Here is a 19647-nt window from a genome sequence, read left to right on the forward strand (position 1 = left end):
AAAGATTATTTTTCTTACACCCTACACCACCATATGTATTCTTCAACCATACAATAGACTCTGAATTCAAACTGATACAGGCAACATTACTCGCAAGAATTTCAAGCTTACCTGATATTGATATTTGACACTAATTAATCAGAACTCTCACTTCGAGCAAGCTTCGCACCTCGTCGGGCCCGCCTAAGGGCATCCACCTTACTCATGCGAACTCCTAAAATACCTACTTCCGCAGTCCTTCGTTTCCTATCTACCTTAGTGGATCTACCACTTTCAACAATGAATTTCATTTGGGCGGCTACAACTGTTTTGTGCTGCACTCTCTGTTGCTGCTTATACCTCAGTGATGGTTGATTTGCTCTGCAAAGGTGGCCAAAGTAGTAAAGAGGGTCAACATAACAGGACGATGAAGACACGATGCCTCTGATATTCGATGGCTGGGCACGGTTTAAAAATTCCTCTATCCCTGCAAAGCAGGACTGATCAGAATATGGAACTGAATATATGTACTTACGAAACCTGTCCACTGATCCCAAAGCTTCTTTTAGTTTCTCAGTCTGAGTTCAACCCGTTGCTCTCCATTTGCTTTGGTAAGAAGCAAAAAGAGAACCAGGACCTCCTTTAAGAGGCTTAACCACCCAAGGAAGACCAGATGGCATAATTCCAATGGTTTGGTGCATTGTATTTAAATTCTCTAAAGTATCAATGCTAAAACTATACCGTGGAACAGCTCGCACTCTAGCAAGAGAAGTTTTGGTTGTGAATGTGTCATGGAAGCCAAGCAGATGCATGGTTTGCAGGCGTTCTGGCCACACCCAAATCTATAAAAAAAAAAAGAAATGTGAAACAAGAAACACAGAGTAAATATCTGCTTTGGAAATGAATGCAAAAATTTTATTCCACTTGCTTGTGACTAAACAACATTTTGCAAGAGATGAAGAGGGCAGTTTTAAGTTCTCATGGCACATGAAGAGGAAGAACATACAATTGGATGCATCCAATAATACATGTGTGACAATACATTTCATGTATGAATTTGGCCACAATTAAATCCACCAAAGGACAATCTAACCCGCCCAGTTTCTAAAATGTAAAACATATGTTAGATGTTAGAAGAATAAAAACTATCAAGATACTCCTAAATCATCTACAAGTGATCCAAAAATTAGATAACATGTCAATTTGCTGTATATATGCTATCGATTTCATCCCCCTTGGAGAGACCATCGTGATGATCGTTATGTAAGAAAAGGTTTTCCGATATTAAAAGGGTGAGCAAACCTTTATATTGAGCTTATGCGATATGTGAAATAAAAGTTTTTCTTTTCCAAGTGAGTCAATCCCAATGATGATGTCATGATCTGGATGGGAGGCAATTATGTCAACAATCTGTTTTCATCCAGATAACTAACACTACAAATCAGTACCTGGACTATTTCTTTCATCTCCCATTTTAATCTTTAATTCAGTAGATAATTCTGGAGTGAAACTGAAAGTTCTCAAACAAGAAAGGAAAAATATAAAAAGTGTACCTGCTATCATATATCAGTTTGGATATATAAAGTTCTCAAACAAGAAAGCATATGATGGACTGCAATATGTGTTATCCAAATAAAGAATGTCGACTACATCATCTTTTAAAGCTTTGACGAGCGTGTTCCTTCCTATCTCGGCCCTCTGATTACTTGCTTCCCAGCGAAAATCACCAGTATAGAGCGGGCATCCAAATGCTCCGCGAAATAACAGCATCACCGAGCCTGCCACGTACTAAAATCATCATTATCAATCAAAAAAATTGCCACAATTTTCTCAATAACAACGATCGTGATAATACCGTAAGTAGAAAACTGAACAGCCTAGAATTCCTTCCAATTGAACATAAAATAGAGGTATTAAATATCAATAAAAATAACCGTATGTAAATGATAACTTTCCCTACTGAAGACACACACCAATTTTCAGAATTTAGATGTCAATAAATTTATGACTTTGTTCAATTTCTTTTTTATTTTTCAGTATATGTCGAGCTTTTTGTAATTTAATTATTTATCCCTATACAACTTAATTAGGTGATTTAAATGCCTTTATTATCTTGTGTGTGTGTAAATCGTCTTCTCGAACGTAATGCAGTCCGTTACTGGTAGGATTATGAGGTTTTGGTTAGAGAATTAAGGGAGAAATAAATGAAGAATTTAAGAATTCAGAGGGAAGAGAGAAGAATTAACTGAGATTAGAATTAATTTTATTGTTGCTCCTTCAAAAATATAATAAGAACCACTTATTTATAGTAGTTCAAGACGGTTCTAATTGTAATTTAATAAGAGCATTAATTCATAATTGAAATAAGAAAACCTAGTATTAATAGGAAAAAAAATTAAAACAAGTAATAAAATAAATTATTAGGGTCCTAACATTCCCTGCCCCTTCAAACAGGCTTGTCTGAAAGCCTTTTACCCAGTCTCAATAATCGAGATCTTCCAATCCGAATGATGGTCAGGCGGTTTTGGAGGGTTGTGAAGAGGTATAGCAGCGTCTAAAAGCAATAGTTGAGATTGTTTGCAACGATGTTCAGGCTTGAATTGCTCATCAGAGTTGAAACAGAGCCCTTCAGAACGTCTTTCTGTCTGCTCAGCTGAGGATAAACGTTTGACATTATTAGGTAAGGTAGAGGAAATCAGTCCTAATAAAGAGGGTGTTGGTGGAGTAGGAGTCGGCTGTAATTGTGGGACTAGATCTTGGATGGCAGGAACAGGGGAACAGTTGCCTTGCAAAGTAATTGTCTTTTACTAAACCTAGCAAGTTCAAAAGTTTGTACAAGACTAACAGGTTTGAACAGTTGTACGCCAGCCTTGATATCTTCACGCAACCCAGAGAGGAAACAACTGATAAAGAAAGACTCAGTTAAATTTCTAGTCTGATTAGCCAACTTTTCAAATTGTCGTTGATAGTCAAGAACGGTCCCTATTTGACGTAGTTTGGTAAGACTGCCAACTGCATCATTCTCTTCTAATGTCCCAAATTGAGTAGTCAAAGCCCGTTTAAATTGCGCCCATAGTTTGCTCTATCCAATTAAACCAAGGTACAGTATCACCATCAAGATGGCCAATAGCTAAGGACAATAAGTCAGCATCTGATAATCCAGTAAGGCGACGATATTGCTCATATCGAAAAATCCATCCCGTTTGATTGGCACCATGAAAAATAAGAAAGTCAAGTCATATGTTACGAGCTTGCATGAGAGTACTTCCAATGCGTTCGGCAGGTTCAAGAGGTGGTTGGGTAGCAATTACCATTTGAGGAGCAGAGGTCCCTCCAGTAAATATATCAACTTGTCTTTGATCAGTAGTCGGTTGTTTTTCTTTTCGCAACTGGCTCAATTGCTGAAGGATGTTTCATGAGTTTCTGCAAATCGTTATTTTGCTTGGCTAAGGTCGTAACCTTTTCATCGATGGTTGTAACTTTGTCATGAAACTGTTGAACTTTGCCTTCAAGCTCCTTACCAATCATGATGCCTCAAAAAAACTCTCAAGAAAATTCAGGTTCGGTTGAAAAAGTTTAGATGTTGGAAAAAGTTTATTGAACAATGTTGGCCAGTTGATTTATATCTTGACCCATGTTATTTGTTACTACGTCACGTTTATGTTTGTTTGTTTGATTGTTTTTGCTGTTTTTCCCCTTCTTCTGGATAACTTCCAAGTTCCAAGTCGCTTTCATTTCAATACCTAATTTTGCCAATTGAAGCGATTAGGTGAAGCCAATAGTCAATGCAGAGGAGCATAGATCAATCAGAGTTCATTAGAGAGAACAGCGAGGCACAAGGCTTGTAATTCTTAAAATTGCTTTGGCAGGTTCCATTATTATTATACACTACGAAGCAAGGCTTCTATCCAAATATGCATACAGGTTGTTACAAGTGAAATAAACCAAATATACATTCTTAAACACAAATGTTAAAATATTTTCTTCACATCGATTTAAGAACTTCTTGATGATGTGGTACTCTTTGCTTGAGATGAAGCAGTTGAATTGTTGCTCTTTGACAGGGAACTCTGAGATGTGGATGATTCAGTGAAGAAGACTACGTGCTCATGGTCATCGACCATTACTTGGAGAGCTCTGGGAATTGGAGGCAGTGTCACGTCCAAAACTCCCTCAAGAATTTGAACTACTTGACCCATTGATGGCCTGTGAGTCTCATCATCTTGGATGCACCAACAAGCCACATTGCAAAGTCTTGCAAGCTCTTCTTCGTCAGCGTTGCCCTCCAGTCTTGGGTCTAATAGGCTAATGAGATTGCTGCCTTCAACTATTTGTTTAGCAGCCCAAGATGGGAAGAACTTCACTTTACCATCTTCAGATTCCTGGGAGTTCCTCCTTCCTGATACAAATTCATACAGCATCATTCCATAGCTGTAGACATCCGCTTTGGCTGTTATGGCCACTCCTGAAATCCATTCAGGTGCAAGGTAACCTCTTGTTCCTCTCATGGTTGTTAGGACACGGCTGAACTCCCTCCCAACAAGCTTTGCCAGCCCAAAATCCGACACTTTGGGACAAAATTCAGCGTCTAACAGAATGTTCTCTGGCTTTATGTCACAGTGTATGATGCAGTCTCTGCACTTCTCATGAAGATAAGCCAAACCTCTGGCTGTCCCCAGTGCAATTTGGTATCTTGTCTTCCAATCAAGAAAGTCTGAATCTTTTTCAGTGAAGAGATGAGAGTCTAAAGAACCGTTTGGCATGAAATCGTAGACCAACAACCTACTAGTACCTTCAGAGCAGAAACCCAGAAGCCGAACCAGATTGACATGTTGGATATTCCCTATGGTACTGACTTCAGTCCGAAATTGCTTCTCTCCTTGGCTCCAGCTTTCAAGCTTCTTCACAGCTATAAGACTTGAATTCGGCAACACCCCTTTGAAAACTGAACCAAAACCTCCTCCCCCCAGCTTTTCAGAGAAATTCTTTGTGGCAGTTTGCAAATCCTTGTATGCAAATGCCACCAAAGAACCCTCCACAGTTTTGGTTGTTACAGTTGCTGTCTTTCTCCTTCTCAAGTGTACAAGCATGATCAGGCCAATAAGAGCTACGACAGCCACTGAGCCCACAACACTGCCAATGACTACTCCCTTGTTATTCTTGGGACTCTCGAACTCAGAAGCGGCAAGCTTGATATAAATGGTATCTCCACCTCCTTGTAGCTGTTGCAGACCCACGAAACTTCCTACCCAAATCGAGCAAGCGTTGTCTTTGTAAGCATAAGCAGTGCAAGAGCAGTTATTCAAGCAGTGTGTTTCACATTCCCTGATACCCCCTACTGCCACAGATTGTGGATGTTTAGGCAAATTCATGTTAATGTACTGCAAAAATTGGTCGCTTTTTCCATTGGCAAGACTATTATTTTCACACTGCAGCGGGGTTTTCCTCACACAACCACCAGAAAAATCTTCCAAATTCCAGTCACTCACCGATTTTTGTTGAAAACCTTTCAAACAAGAACAAAAACGCTCAGTTTGCTCATTGCAGGTGCTAAATTGACCACAAAAAGCATAAACCTCGCATTGCTGTCTTGGTTGGGACCAAAACAGAAACCAAGAGTTGGTAGGCAACCAATTCATCTGCTTAACCTGTCCTGAAAAATCCATAATGAATCGAGATGTGTAAGTGCTATCTTTCACATTGTAGGTGAAATAGCTCTCGTTTTCATTCGACACATAGCTGAAATTGTAGATATAATTTAGTGTCATTTCAGGGACCAAGCTGAAAATTTTTGCATTATCATCCCAAGTTCCACTTCTCCAGTACTGCTCAGACCTATTCCACAAAATAACATATTGATTTGATCCATCTGGTGCTAGCTCAAGGGAGAAGAGACCCGGTGCAGGATTTTCTTTATTCTTCCATGAAGTGAGAAGTTGACTGACGTTGTTTCTCTTGTTGAACGTCAACTTCATACCGGGAATCCAAGTATGAGCTGGATGATCAAAACTTTGCCATAACGGCTCTGACAAATTATTTGACAAATCTCTCAAAACAAGATTTCCTTCATCCAAAAGAACTGCGTCCACAGAACGTCTGCTGGTAGCGGTCAAATTTGTGGACCAAATGGGTAGTTGGGACTCATTAAAAAGAACTAAGTTACCATCTGAGATGTTTAAAACCGAAGAGAATCGATCAGAAACTGGCTGTTCTCTGTTGGCTACCCAAACTATAGTTCTTTCAGAGACTTTATTGTACCACATGCCTATGTAATAGTTTGAAGACTTACCAGGAGCTGGGTTGAAGAAACCAAATACAAAGACCCCACCTTTAGAAACGATCGTTTGATCACCAGAGAGAGATTGGTTTGCAGAAATGGTGTCAGCTCCGAAGGAGACATGGGATTTGAGTGAGAAGCACGTGAAAAGAACAAAAAGCATCAACCATGAATTGTTCTTGATGATTTCCATGGCCGCTGCAACAACTACAAATTCTGTGCTGTCAAGATAGATACTTAAGTGAAAAATAATTTACATATCATGTATTGTTTTATTGCTCATAAGAGAAAGACAACAGCCAGACAGAGAGAGAGAAGAAGAACGATGTTATAGTCCTGTACCAAGTCAACTAAGCTACCTGAACTGACAATTACGCCCTTTACAAATAACAATCATGAGGTTGCACCTCTCTAAAATACATAAATGTGGAATACTTTGGTCATTTTTGGGTAAACGAACTGATTTTTTATTTTTTTTAATTCGCGCAACCACGCACATAACAACCCACAATCACACAGGGTTGGATTAAGAAAGCCGAAAATTTGTAAAAGAAAAGTCAATAGGAAGATTTTAATATCCACCCCAGACATCAACTTGGATTGTTTCTGCAAAAGCAATAGTTTGTAACCGTGTCCACATGTACAAGTTCTAGGGGAGGTGAACCTCGTAATGTGAATGGGGCCCAGTTGCTGCCAGTGATAGCAATTTCAATTCATTTTTTTTTCTTTTTTTCTTTTTGCGGCTGGTAGGTCGATTAAGCTTTATTGGACCAAGCCTACAAACAATCACAGCCATTTGATCACATTTAAAACTCCATCAACAACGTTAATCAGTTTTACGTGTTTGGTTGGGCAGAGAGAGAGAAATGAGTGATTGGAAGCGGACAATCAAGTTGTGCAATCTTTGAATTGCCGATAGACCGACACTGTCTTGCGTAAAAAACGAAAATATCTTTTTTTGTGCTAGGCTGGCTGGTGATCGTATTTCGTTTCCCATTTCATACGGCAAACAAATCTGACGGTCGATTCAATGATGATAATCAGTTATTCAAACCTAACCTTCGTACGTCAGTACAAATTTGAAGGAGTTTCCCATTGATTTGAAAGGTCTAACCTGATGCTGCTCGTGGTCAATAAATTCACCTGACGGACAGATTCCACCACTCAGAGTGTTCAACCCTTTTCTCTTGTTTTATTCTCACACCAAAAAAAAGAAAAGTATATATATATAGCAAGCTTTTGGTTAGAGATCTTGACCACATTAAAATCATGAATAAATTAAAAAATATATAAATTTTAATATTTTACACAAGAAAGTACACTGAATTGGAATCCATTTTTTAGTCTTCTACCTTATCATTTTAATTAGGGATGACAATGGGGAAGGGAGGAGAGGGGACCAATCTCTTCATATCTATCCCTGATATTTTGCATATGTCCCCGTTCCCTTCCCGTCCCCGTCAGAATTGCTTGAGAGAATCCTCATCCCCTCTCCGAATAATAACAGGGGATCTCCAAGGGTTCCCGGTTCCCGAATAACTAATAGTCTAATACATTTTTTTATTTTCAATTTTAAATTAATCATATTAAAATAAACTCATACCGCTATTGTAAGCTCGTAACCAACTTTGACAGCACATTAAGGCCTCCAATGTGCTTGGATGAAGTTTGTTATGGTATGGGCTCACAACTCTACCACTAGTGTTAAAAGCTGATTCAGAAGCAACTGTTGTAATTGGAATTGCCAAAATATTTCTAGCAATTCGAGCTAATGTAGGATACCTATTAGCATTTGTCTTCCACCAACTCAAAATATTAAAATTTTCCATCCGAGGTATAACTTTCTCATCCAAATATGAATCTAATTCATCTACAACAACTGCACAATCTCCATTGTTTACATAATCATCAAAACCTGTCATCCATTTGGTTGCTTTCTTATAAGAATCCCCTGTAGATCTAGTAGAAGAACTACTACTAGTATAATCAAAGCAATAAACAGTTGGTGAAAACTTCAATTAATACTCTTCAACTAATTCCCGACAAAGGGTAACCACTTTCCCAACATACAACTATTTTGATATTTATTATTTTTAACAATATTTATAATTTTATTATTTATTTATTAGTAATTTTAAAAATAAAAATAAAATTAAAAATTAAAATGGGGAAATGGGTAGGGGATGGGGATTCCACCTCATCCCCGTCCCCTCCCCGAATAAAAAGTTGGGTAAAAAAATTTCCCCGTCCCCTCCCCGAAAAAAAAATTGGGTATAAAATTATCCCCGTACCCTCCCCGAATAGGAAAAATCCCTGAGGGTACCCGTCCCCGTGGGGATTTTTGCCATCCCTAATTTTAATATGGTTATATATCTCTAATGGGTAATTTTCGGATACCTCTCCTGAGGTTTACCCCTGCTACACTTAGAGAGAAAGTATGAATAGATTGACATATAGCACCCATGACGTATATAACCGTTAGGGGCCGTTTGGTAGTCAAGGATGATAACATAATTATAAAATTTTACAATTTTTAAATGGTTAAGATAGCTTTGTCTGCTGTCCAGCTGTCCATACAGCAATAAATGGTTACACAGAGATTTTTGTGACGCCTTAGCCGAAGAGAGCACAAGACTCGCCTCATCAGTAGTTGCTGCTGCTTCAAATCTGAATTTCAGAACTGATCATACCGTAAATCTGCCTCAGGGAGTACCCTAAGATGTTGTTGATCATCAATTAAAGAAATTAATTAATTCAAACCACAAAACCCCGAATTAATTGTTACCCAAAGATCATCAAATGCTCGCGGCATTAAATTCAGAACAAAACAATAACACTCATGAGCATTTATTAGTTTAATTTATTTACACGTATACCTGGAAAATAAAGTGCCACAATCACACTTATACTCTCAGGTGCCACAAGTCTTGGAGTGAGCTTTCCAGTCAGATTGAACTGCATATTTCTTTGAACATTTCTCACACTTTCATTTCTTTTCTCCATGTTTTCTGCTAAAATGCTTCTTTATACCCGTCAAATCACCGAGAGCCCTCGATGGTTCGTGATGAACACAAGTCTTTTTTGGGCAGATATAAACTTTATTCTTGATGATGTCTTTGTTGGTTCTTTGCCTCAGCTTCCATGGAAGATTATGTCCTCTTCGATGAAGCTGTAAGTTTTTGTCTCTTTGGAAACCCTTCTTGAAGTAGCCGCAGGCATGTCTACTGTCCAGTTGTCCACAGCAATAATATAGCTTGTTTGGGTTGTCATCTGATTCCGAAATCTTCATACTTGCTCTTCTGTTGCACTTACATATTTTATTTGCAAATCGAATGAGGTTGCCATTAATCTCATCCCTCCATCCTCTGCATTCACGGGTGCTGGATCCTGTTGTTTGTTGTGAGCTTGCTGAATCCATTAGATAGTGGTGAATCTTGGCGAAAAATGAGTGTTATTTGCTCTTACATACAGCTCAAGAAGGCTGATATTACCGTTGGGTTGTTCTAACGGTAATATCAGCCTTGCTTTATTGCTTTTAAATTGTTGAAATGTAAGTCATTCAGTAACTGTAAATACATTTTTTGAAGGGTATCTTAGCATTTCCAGCAATCACATGAATTTTGTCTCATTATGTCATAATGAGACAAAATTCAAGTTATTATAAGAGTATAATATCAGCCTTGTCTTTGTTCTTATGCACTTGGCGCCAAGAAGTAGAATGAAGGGCATTATTGTATTTTTATTGTCAAACCAAACGGCTTCCTAATGCTTATATACGTTTAGGGGTGCTATATGTCAATATATTCATACTTTCTCTCTAAGTGTAGCAGGGGTAAACCTCAGGGGAGGTATCCGAAAATTACCCTATCTCTAATTCGCCGATATATATATATATATATATATATATATATATATATATATATATATATATATATATATATATATATATATATATATATATATAATAGTTTTGCAATGAGAAATCTTTTATATTATTAAAGAAAAAGATAAGCTAAAAGACCAAAAAAAAATCATATACTCCAATACATTATAGGAAAAAAATACTAATATTTATTTTTTAAGTTTATCTCTTAATTTAGTAACTTATATATAAATATAAAACAGACAAAAAACACATATTTTAATGAACTAATAAATAAAACTCTAAAAATGATTATATCCTGATTAAAGAAAAACTATATACATATATGATAGGTTCAAAAGACACAATTTTAAACATAAATTTAAATACAAATTTTTAACCATTAGATTAAAACAAAATCAAAGGCTAATATCTAATGGATTATATGATGTAGCACATTAATTTTGAAACATTAATACTATAACATTTATTTTTCTCCTCTTCATCAACATAGTTGTTCTTCTTCTTTTTAATAAATTAAAAAATAGAATCGCGCTTCACGCGGCTTTGAAAAAAGAATTTAATATTATTCTTTTTTGTTACTTTACACTCGATGAAACTGATAAAAAATATGAATTGATTTTTTTTTTAAAGGTGAGGCAGTCTTATAAAAAACAAAAAAAAGCTATTAGCCAGCAATACAAATAAAAAAAGCAACGCAAGATAAAGAATAAAATGAGAGAATATATTATAGAGTGATTTTATTCATTCCAATTGTGAGTGTACAAAACAAAAAGATGAGCTCTTCTTTTATAGTTACATAATCACTCCATGAAATTAATGAAAAATTATGGATCATAATTCCTTGTGAGATAGTGAGAGTTATAGAGAAGCTAAATGTTGGTAATAGGAGATAATGGGGGAGACTAAGAGATATATGTTATGAACATCTACATTTATTTTAATAAATTCATAACACTCCCCCTTAGATGTTCATTACAAAGAATATGCATCATTAAAATCTTTACATAATTGTTATTGTGTAATAACAATCAAATTAATTATGAGAATATGAAAAGCCAAATTTAAAAGAAAATTTATCTATTTATTAGCTAATAGAGAATATACAAAGATGAGAAATGATGATGCCACATCACCTCCTCAAGTCCCAACTTTATATATATACTAGAAAATAAAACCGCACTTCACGCGGCTTTGAAAATAGAATTTAGTATCCGTTTTTCTTATTTTACACTTGATGAAACTGATAAAAAATATGAATTGATTTTTTTAAAGATGAGGCAGCCTTATAACAAACAAAAAAAGCTATTAGCTAGCAATACAAATAAAGAAGTAACGCAAGATAAAAAATAAAATGAGAGAATATATTATAGAGTGATTTTATTCATTCCAATTGTGTGTGTACAAAACAAAAAGATGAGCTCTCCTTTTATAATTACATAATCACTCCATGAAATTAATGAAAAATTATGGATCATAATTCCTTGTGAGATAGTGGGAGTTATAGGGAAGCTAAATGTTACTAATGAGAGATAGTGGGGAGACTAAGAGATATATGTTATGAACATCTAAATTTATTTTAATAAATTCATAACACTCCCCCTTTGATGTTTATTACAAAGAATATGGCTCATTAAAATCTTTACATAATTGTTATTATATAATAACAATCAAATTAATTATGAGAAGATGAAAAGCCAAATCTAAAAGAAAATTTATCTATTTATTAGATAATAGAGAATATACAAAGATGAGAAATGGTGATGCCACATCACATTCTCAAGTCACAGCTTTATATATATACTAGAAAATAGAACCGCGCTTCACGCGGCTTAAAAAAAAATTTAGTATTATCTTTTTTTCTTCCTTTACACTTGATGAAACTGATAAAAAATATGAATTGATTTTTTTTTAAGATAAGGCAGCCTTATAAAAAACAAAAAAAGCTATTAGCCAGCAATACAAATAAAGAAGCAACGCAAAATAAAGAATAAAATGAGAGAATATATTATAGAGTGATTTTATTCATTCCAATTGTGTGTGTACAAAACAAAAAGATGAGCTCTCCTTTTATAATTACATAATCACTCTATGAAATTAATGAAAAATTATGGATCATAATTCCTTGTGAGATAGTGGGAGTTATAAGGAAGCTAAAGGTTGCTAATGGGAGATAGTGGGGAGACTAAGAGATATATGTTATGAACATCTATATATTTTAATAAATTCATAACAATCTCCCTTGAATGTTCATTACAAAGAATATGCCTAATTAAAATATTTACATAATTGTTATTTTGTAATAACAATTAAATTAATTATGAGAAGATGAAAAGCCAAATCTAAAAGAAAATTTATCTATTTATTAGATAATAAAGAATATATAAAGATGAGAAATGGTGATACCACATCACCTCCTCAAGTCCTAGCTTTATATAGATATATAGATATAGATATAGATAGATATAGATTTAAACTCCAATTCTTATCTATTTTTTCCTCTCTATCCTTCTCCTCAAAATTTTTCGGTTTTTATTACGCTCAAATTGAAAAGCTTTTCACTTGCACAAAACAAATTAAGATCCAGTGAAACGAATTAAAAGAAAGAAAAAACATAAATTCAGTTATATTTTTCAATTTGTCTTTAGTAGCGTTTTGTTTTTGTAATATATGCCCGAAATATTTTTCAATTTAGATGTGCAGTTTGTTTTACCTTTGGAATTAATTTTTTTTGGGTGAAACCTAAAAGGTTGAAGAGGTGGCAATGAGAGGGGAGAAAAAAAGAAGAATGAAGAAAATAGAGAATAAATTCACTATGGAGAGGAAAGAGAAAAAAAATCATAAAATTAATGCTCTATTTTAACGTCATTAAATCTCAGCCATTTATTTTGTTCTAATCTAAAGGTTAACAAATTTTTACTATAGTTGTGCTTTAAATTTGTTTGTTACATATACCCCTCGTCCCCTCTCTCTCCCCCTATATATATATATATATATATATATATATATAGTGCTAATCTAATTCAAGATAGTGAACTTTATTAAAGTCTAGAAAAATTATTGAATCACATGATTTAATAGTAAAATTAGGGGTGGGCAAAATCGGGTTCGGGTCGGGTTCGGGTCAACCCGATCGGGTTTCGGGTTGTTCGGGTTAGACAAGGAACAATCCGAACATAACCCGAATTAATGACCCGACCCGAACCGACCCGAACATAGTTCGGGTCGGGTCATTAATTCGGGTTATGTTCGGATTGGATCGGGTTGGATTTAAAATGGGTAGAATTGAGTTCGGGTCAATTTGGGTCAATTCGGGTCAATTCGGGTCGGTTGAAATAGGGTCAGTTCGGGTCAATTCGGGTCAGTTCGGGTCGGTTGAAATCAGGTCAATTCGGGTCAGTACGTTTTTTTTTTTTTTTTTTTAAGAACCCGATCGGGTATTCGGATCGGGTCGGGTTTGATCCGAACCGATCACAACCCAATCGGGTTTGTAAATTTCAAACCGATCGGGTTTCGATCCCGACCCGAACCCGAAATTTATCGGGTCGGGTCGGATCGGGTCGGGTCGGATCGGGTAAAATGCCCACCCCTAAGTAAAATGACATTATATTATTAAATCGTGTGATTTAATAACTTTCACAGTCATTACATTATTAAACCATAATTTAATAATTTTTCCAAACTTTAACAAATTAAAAATTTTAGATTAGAACATTTACACACACACATAATCATTCTCAAGCACAGAATTCCCTCTTTTTCTTTTTAATGCGAATATGTTGTTAAGTCGTGCGGCTTCATAGATTTATTTTTGAATGTACTATAAAATCATATAGTTTAATAGCATTAAAATCTTACTATTAAATCATACGATCTAAACACATGTTTGCATGAAAAAAAAAGAGGATATCCGTACTGAAAAAGGAATATGTATCATATATATATATATATATATATATATATATATATATTTATTTATTTATTTATAAGCTGTTGTTCTCTATTTTTTGTTGCTGCTATTACTCTTTGTTTTATCTTTTCTTTAGCTTATGATCTTCGGTTTTTTTATGGCTTCCTACCTGCTTGACTTCTTTATGGCTTCTAGGCCGCTTGATTTTTTTACGGCTTCTAAGCTGCTGTTCTCTGTTTTTTGCTGCTGCTATTACTCTCTGTTTTATCTTTTCTTTAGTTTATGATCTTCGGTTTCTTTATGGCTTCTTGGCTGCTTGACATCTTTATGGCTTCTAGGCCGCTTGACTTCTTTACGGCTTCTAGGCTGGTTAACTTCTTTATGGCTTCTTAATTTAATATTAATACTAAACATTTAAAATAGTACTCACCTTTTTACACTACCATGTAAATCGGATTCACCTGTTGTCTTCAAAATAAAAAATTTTTACCATCTCAAATTGCACCCACCACAAGGCCGGACATACCATTTATATTAAATAAACATTTCAAATGATATAACACGCAATAAAATAATAAATTTTATTAGTTCTCGTTACATTTTTTTAGATCATGAAATTTTTAACCCGCATATTTATTTAGTCAAATTGTCAAAACTGAAATCTTCAAAATAAAAAACATGATTAGAAAATCTGAAATATGATATTAATCTTCAAAATAGCTAAAGAGGAGTTTAATTATAAATTTGATTTTTTTTATTAAATTTTGATAACTTTCAAAACTTTATAAATTTGATTTGTTTTATTAAATTTGATAACTTTCAAAACTTAGTCAACGTTCACCATTTTCTAGTGTCTTGGCCATAGTCAGAGTGGTCTGCATATTAGACCATGACTAGTTGCAGGATTTGGTCTATGCCGCCCACTTATGGCCATGGAGAGATTCAACTAAAGGCTCATCTAGATGGTCAGGAAAGTTGACTCCTCATTCTACAACAAAATGCACAATGATGCAAAAATTGCTCACGTTTGCCGCAATTCACTCTCACAGAAAATAATTACCCATTTGACTTCTTTACCTTATTGCAAATCAAGTAAAGACCATGATTGTCAAACTATAATGTGTTTAAACACCACAAGTTTGAAAACAACTATAATAATCTAAACTAAAAAGACACTATAACTATCCCGTGTAAACAATCAAATGACTGATCCAGACGAAGTGCTTTCACACAACCATTTTCTTTAATGAGCACTAACAGGCCGTTGCTTTAGACATCCAAGATAAGTAAATAGAAAAAAGGATTATATTCCTTACACCCTATACCATCATATGTATTCTGCAACCATACGATACACTCTGAATTCAAACCTATACAGGTAACATTACTTGCAAGAATTTCAAGCTTACCTGATATTGATATTTGACACTAAGCAATCAGAACTCTCACTTCGGCAAGCTTCGCACCTCGTCGGGCCCGCCTAAGGGCATCCACCTTACTCATGTGAACTCCTAAAATACCTACTTCTGCAGTCCTACGTTTCCTATCTACCTTAGTGGATCTACCACTTTCAACATTGAATTTTATTTGGGCGGCTACAACTGTTTTGTGCTGCACTCTCTTTTCCTGGTTATACCTCAGTGGTGGTTGATTTGCTCTGCAAAGGTGGCCAAAGTAGTAAAGAGGGTCAACATAACAAGATGATGAAGACACGATGCCTCTGATATTCGATGGCTGGACAAGGTTTAAAAATTTCTCTATCTCTGTAAAGCAGGAGTGATCAGAATATGGAACTGAATATATGCACTTATGAAACCTGTCCACTGATCCTAAAGCTTCCTTCAGTTTCTCAGTCTGAGTCCCACTCGTTGCTCTCCATTTGCTCTGGTAAGAAGAAAAAAGAGAACCAGGAAGACTGCCACCTCCTTTAAGAGGCTGAACCACCCAAGGAAGACCAGATGGCATAATTCCAATGGTTGGGTGCATTGTATTTAAACTCTCTAAAGTATCAACGCTAAAACTATACCGTGGAACAGCTCGCACTCTAGTAAGAGAAGTTTTGGTTGTGAATATGTCATGGAAGCCAAGCAGATGCATGGTTTGCAGGCGTTCTGGCCACACCCAAATCTATAAAAAAAATGTGAAACAAGAAATACAGAGTAAATATCTGCTTTGGAAATAAATGCAAAAATTTTTATTCCACTTGCTTGTGACTAAACAACATTTTGCAAGAGATGAAGAGGACAGTTTTAAGTTCTCATGGCACATGTAGGAGGAAGAACATACAATTGGATGCATCCAATAATACATGAGTGACAATACATTAGATGTATGAATTTGGCCACAATTAAATCCACCAAATGACAATCTAACCCGCCCAGTTTCTAAAAAGTAAAACATATTTTAGATGTTAGAAGAATAAAAACTATCAAAATCCTTCTAAATCATCTACAAGTGATCCAAAAATTAGATAACATGTCAATTTGCTGTATATATGCTATTGATTTCATCCCCCTTGGAGAGACCATCGTGACGATCGTTATGTAAGAAAAGGTTTTCCGATATAAAAAGGGTGAGCAAACCTTTATATTGAGCTTATGCGATATGTGAAATAAAAGTTCTTCTTTTCCAAGTGAGTCAATCCCAATGATGACGTCATGATCTGGATGGGAGGCAATTATGTCAACAACCTGTTTTCAGGCAGATAACTAACACTACAAATCAGTACCTGGACTATTTCTTTCATCTACCATTTTAATCTTTAATTCAGTAGATAATTCTGGAGTGAAACTGAAAGTTGTCAAACTAGAAAGGAAAAGATAACGCAGGAGAGAAATTTAAAAAGTGTACCTGCTGAGCTGCAACTTCTCGTGAAGGAAAAGCATATGATGGATTGCAATATGTGTTATCTAAATAAAGAATGTCGACTACATCATCTTTTAAAGCTTTGACGAGCGTGTTCCTTCCTATCTCGGCCCTCTCATTACTTGCTTCCCAGCGAAAATCACCAGTATAGAGCAGGCATCCAAATGCTTCGCGAAATAACGGCATCACCGAGCCTGCCACGTACGAAAATCATCATGATCAATCAAAAAAATTGCCACAATTTTCTCAATAACAACGATCGTGATAATACCGTAAGTAGAAAACTGAACTGCCTAGAATTCCTTCCAATTGAACATAAAATTGAGGTATTAAATATCAATAAAAATAACCGTATGCAAAAGATAACATTCCCCACTGAAGACACACACCATATATTCAGAATTCGGATGTCAATAAATTTATGACTTTGTTCAATTTCTTGTTTATTTTTCAATATATGTCGAGCAACCTTTTTGTAATTAAATTATTTCTCGCTATACAATTTTATTAGATGATTTAAACGCGTTTATTATCGTGTGTGCGTGCGACCGTGTGTGTTGTGTGTGTATGTATCGACTTCTCGAAAGTAATGCAGTCCGTTATCAACGCCGTTATCTTTACTGTCAGCTTAATCGGGACTTACCGGGACAATGGTGAGCGTCAATTGCGCTAACTTCGACAAACGTCTTCTCTCCGGAAGACGGCGAGACCACGAAGATCGAATGCCACGAACCGATATCGAGGACGCGAATCAACGAGAGGTCCAAGCCGGGGAACTTGAGGGGGAAGAGCTTGGCGGTGAGTCGCGAGCAGAAGAGTGGGCCCCTCGCCCACGCCGAGCTCAGGCCTTGGGTGTGGTCCAAGTGTAGGTGAGTTAAAAAGTAAACCTGACTTCCTTCTGTCCATCGATCCACCGAGATCAGGCCTTTCTCCATTTTTGTGCATGAGATCAGCGGTGGCGGTTTCTCAATTGAGAGGGAGAATTAAAACGGCTGTATTTTTGAAATTTCAAATATTTTTCAGCCTTTATGGATGAGTGAACCCGTTACCCGTGGCTCCTGGGTAGTGGAAAGCTGAAATGCTTCAAGTTGTTGTGGACCCGTGGCGCTACTGGGTAGCAGTAGCACATCTTTGGATCCTACGGCGTCGTTTCAGTCAGCACCCTGCACCCGCACCGGTTGGCTTTTTCAAAGAGATTGAATGACGTAAGTATTTATCATTTTAGAAGTCATTTTTTCAAAGATAATTATCTGAAAGAATATTATTTTAAAGAAAAAGTATTTATCATTTACTCTTCAAAGACTCTCCCAATATTAAAGAGGATATTTATTCCTTCTACACATTGGAAAAGATATATAATCATATCTAATTATATATTTAGGAGGTAAATGAAGTCTCAATATATACTCACAGTCAAAGGACACCAATATAAACATGGCGTATTTTTTAGGATGAAAAATAGTGTATAATTATGTAGTGTTTTAAATTATTAGTACATTGAGTTCGTGTTCCATGGTTATTATTGTTCAGTAATTTTTGGTGGAATTAAATTTAGGGGCAGTAAAATGAATAAATTAATCGAATTTGAATCGAATAGTAAATGAATTAGGTCAAAATTCTACGGATTTAGATTCAATTTGTTTATTAAACAAGTTGAAATCTCAAGATTCAGATTCTCTTTTTTATTAAATGAATATTCAATTCGATTTGTTTAATTAATTTAGTAGAATCAATAAATAAATCGAATTGAATCGAATCTTAATTCATTTACTATTCATATATCTTATAATGAATCCATAACGAATCGAATTAAATATGAATTTGTTTACAAAAATATAATTAATAAATAAAAATTAAGCAAAATAAAATATAAAAAGACCAAAAATTTAACATCTTATAAAATACAACTTATTATCATTTATAATTAATATATTAGCCTTCAAACTATAAAATTTTCATACATATTTAAGGATAAATAAGTAATTTAATTAAACGAAAAAGTAAATGAATTAATCATATTTGATTCGATTATAACCTATTTATTAAGCGAATCCTAAACTAAGAAATAAATAAATATCCTCAAACATGAATTCAATTCGTTAAATTAGCGAATCAAATTGAATAAACGAATCCTAACTCAGATTGCCACTCCTATAATTAATTAATTAACTATATTTTTACTTATTTAAAGAAAATGAGAAGTGAAAAACAAACGAACCTATCACAGACAACTTATCCAATAAAAACATTTTCCACTAAACCAAGAATCAGCTTAGCAAGTTAGCATGATAAAAATAAACCCATTCCAAGAAAATGCAACGTTCTGTTAACTGAAAAAGCTACAATTGCATGCGCATGGACCTTGGTACATGTAAATTGCAAGGTGCTCTGAGTATTTTTTATGAATCAAAGAATGAAAGAATCAACATAGAACATTGCGGGTAAGTTCTCGCGCAAGCCCTCAATTGCGGAAATATTGTTTTTTAACAGATTCAGTATATGAAGTCCTCGAGGAAGGGCACCAGCGGTGATCCTCACTACAAGGAGTAAAAGGACAGATAAAATGTTCAACAAAAGCGATACTTCCTTGGATCTGGAGTACACTATTTTTGCATGTAATAGATAATAAATGCACAAGGATAGAGCTGCCAATGGACGTGCATACATATGGCATTTCCTGATTGATTGAGACCCTGAGGCTGACAAATGCACTAAAAAAATCGGATGGCAACC

At 35.3% G+C, this 19647-nt stretch overlaps 2 protein-coding genes across 5 annotated transcripts; both read right to left on the reverse strand.

The window, feature by feature from the left end:
* Positions 1–19: 19 nt before the first annotated feature.
* Positions 20–18151, reverse strand: LOC102617172 (uncharacterized). Of its 4 annotated transcripts, XM_052434727.1 has the most exons (5): positions 17558–18101; positions 16900–17108; positions 16632–16739; positions 15516–16176; positions 20–169 (listed from the first exon to the last, which is right to left on the reverse strand). In XM_052434727.1, the coding sequence occupies exons 1-5, from the start codon at positions 17847–17849 to the stop codon at positions 135–137; spliced, it is 1305 nt and encodes a 434-aa protein (XP_052290687.1). In that variant the 5' UTR covers positions 17850–18101; the 3' UTR covers positions 20–134. The 4 variants fall into 4 exon arrangements, with proteins under 4 accessions (XP_052290687.1, XP_052290689.1, XP_006493881.2 ...); XM_052434729.1 differs by lacking the exons at positions 20–169; positions 15516–16176 and adding an exon at positions 224–821 and having other exon boundaries at positions 17558–18151; XM_006493818.4 differs by lacking the exon at positions 20–169 and having other exon boundaries at positions 15333–16176.
* LOC107175803 (G-type lectin S-receptor-like serine/threonine-protein kinase At2g19130) lies at positions 3828–6810 on the reverse strand. Its single transcript, XM_025095344.2, has 2 exons — positions 6269–6810; positions 3828–6145 (listed from the first exon to the last, which is right to left on the reverse strand). The coding sequence occupies exons 1-2, from the start codon at positions 6447–6449 to the stop codon at positions 3975–3977; spliced, it is 2352 nt and encodes a 783-aa protein (XP_024951112.2). The 5' UTR covers positions 6450–6810; the 3' UTR covers positions 3828–3974.
* Positions 18152–19647: the final 1496 nt, after the last annotated feature.

Source organism: Citrus sinensis, chromosome 2 (genome assembly GCF_022201045.2).
Source record: "Citrus sinensis cultivar Valencia sweet orange chromosome 2, DVS_A1.0, whole genome shotgun sequence".
NCBI lineage: Eukaryota > Viridiplantae > Streptophyta > Magnoliopsida > Sapindales > Rutaceae > Citrus > Citrus sinensis.

What these genes read in the sequence shown, in the direction of transcription:
- LOC107175803 (XM_025095344.2), bottom strand. Translation starts at nt 6,449, where the DNA reads ATGGAAATCATCAAGAACAATTCATGGTTGATGCTTTTTGTTCTTTTC. An exon ending in TTTCTTCAACCCAGCTCCTG is followed by an intron (nt 6,146 to 6,268) that starts GTAAGTCTTCAA and finishes TAAACATCTCAG; the next exon opens with ATGGTAACTTAGTTCTTTTT.
- LOC102617172 (XM_006493818.4), bottom strand. Translation starts at nt 17,849, where the DNA reads ATGGAGAAAGGCCTGATCTCGGTGGATCGATGGACAGAAGGAAGTCAG. An exon ending in TGACGCTCACCATTGTCCCG is followed by an intron (nt 17,109 to 17,557) that starts GTAAGTCCCGAT and finishes CGTACGTGGCAG; the next exon opens with GCTCGGTGATGCCGTTATTT. An exon ending in CGCATAAGCTCAATATAAAG is followed by an intron (nt 16,177 to 16,631) that starts GTTTGCTCACCC and finishes TTTTTTTTATAG; the next exon opens with ATTTGGGTGTGGCCAGAACG.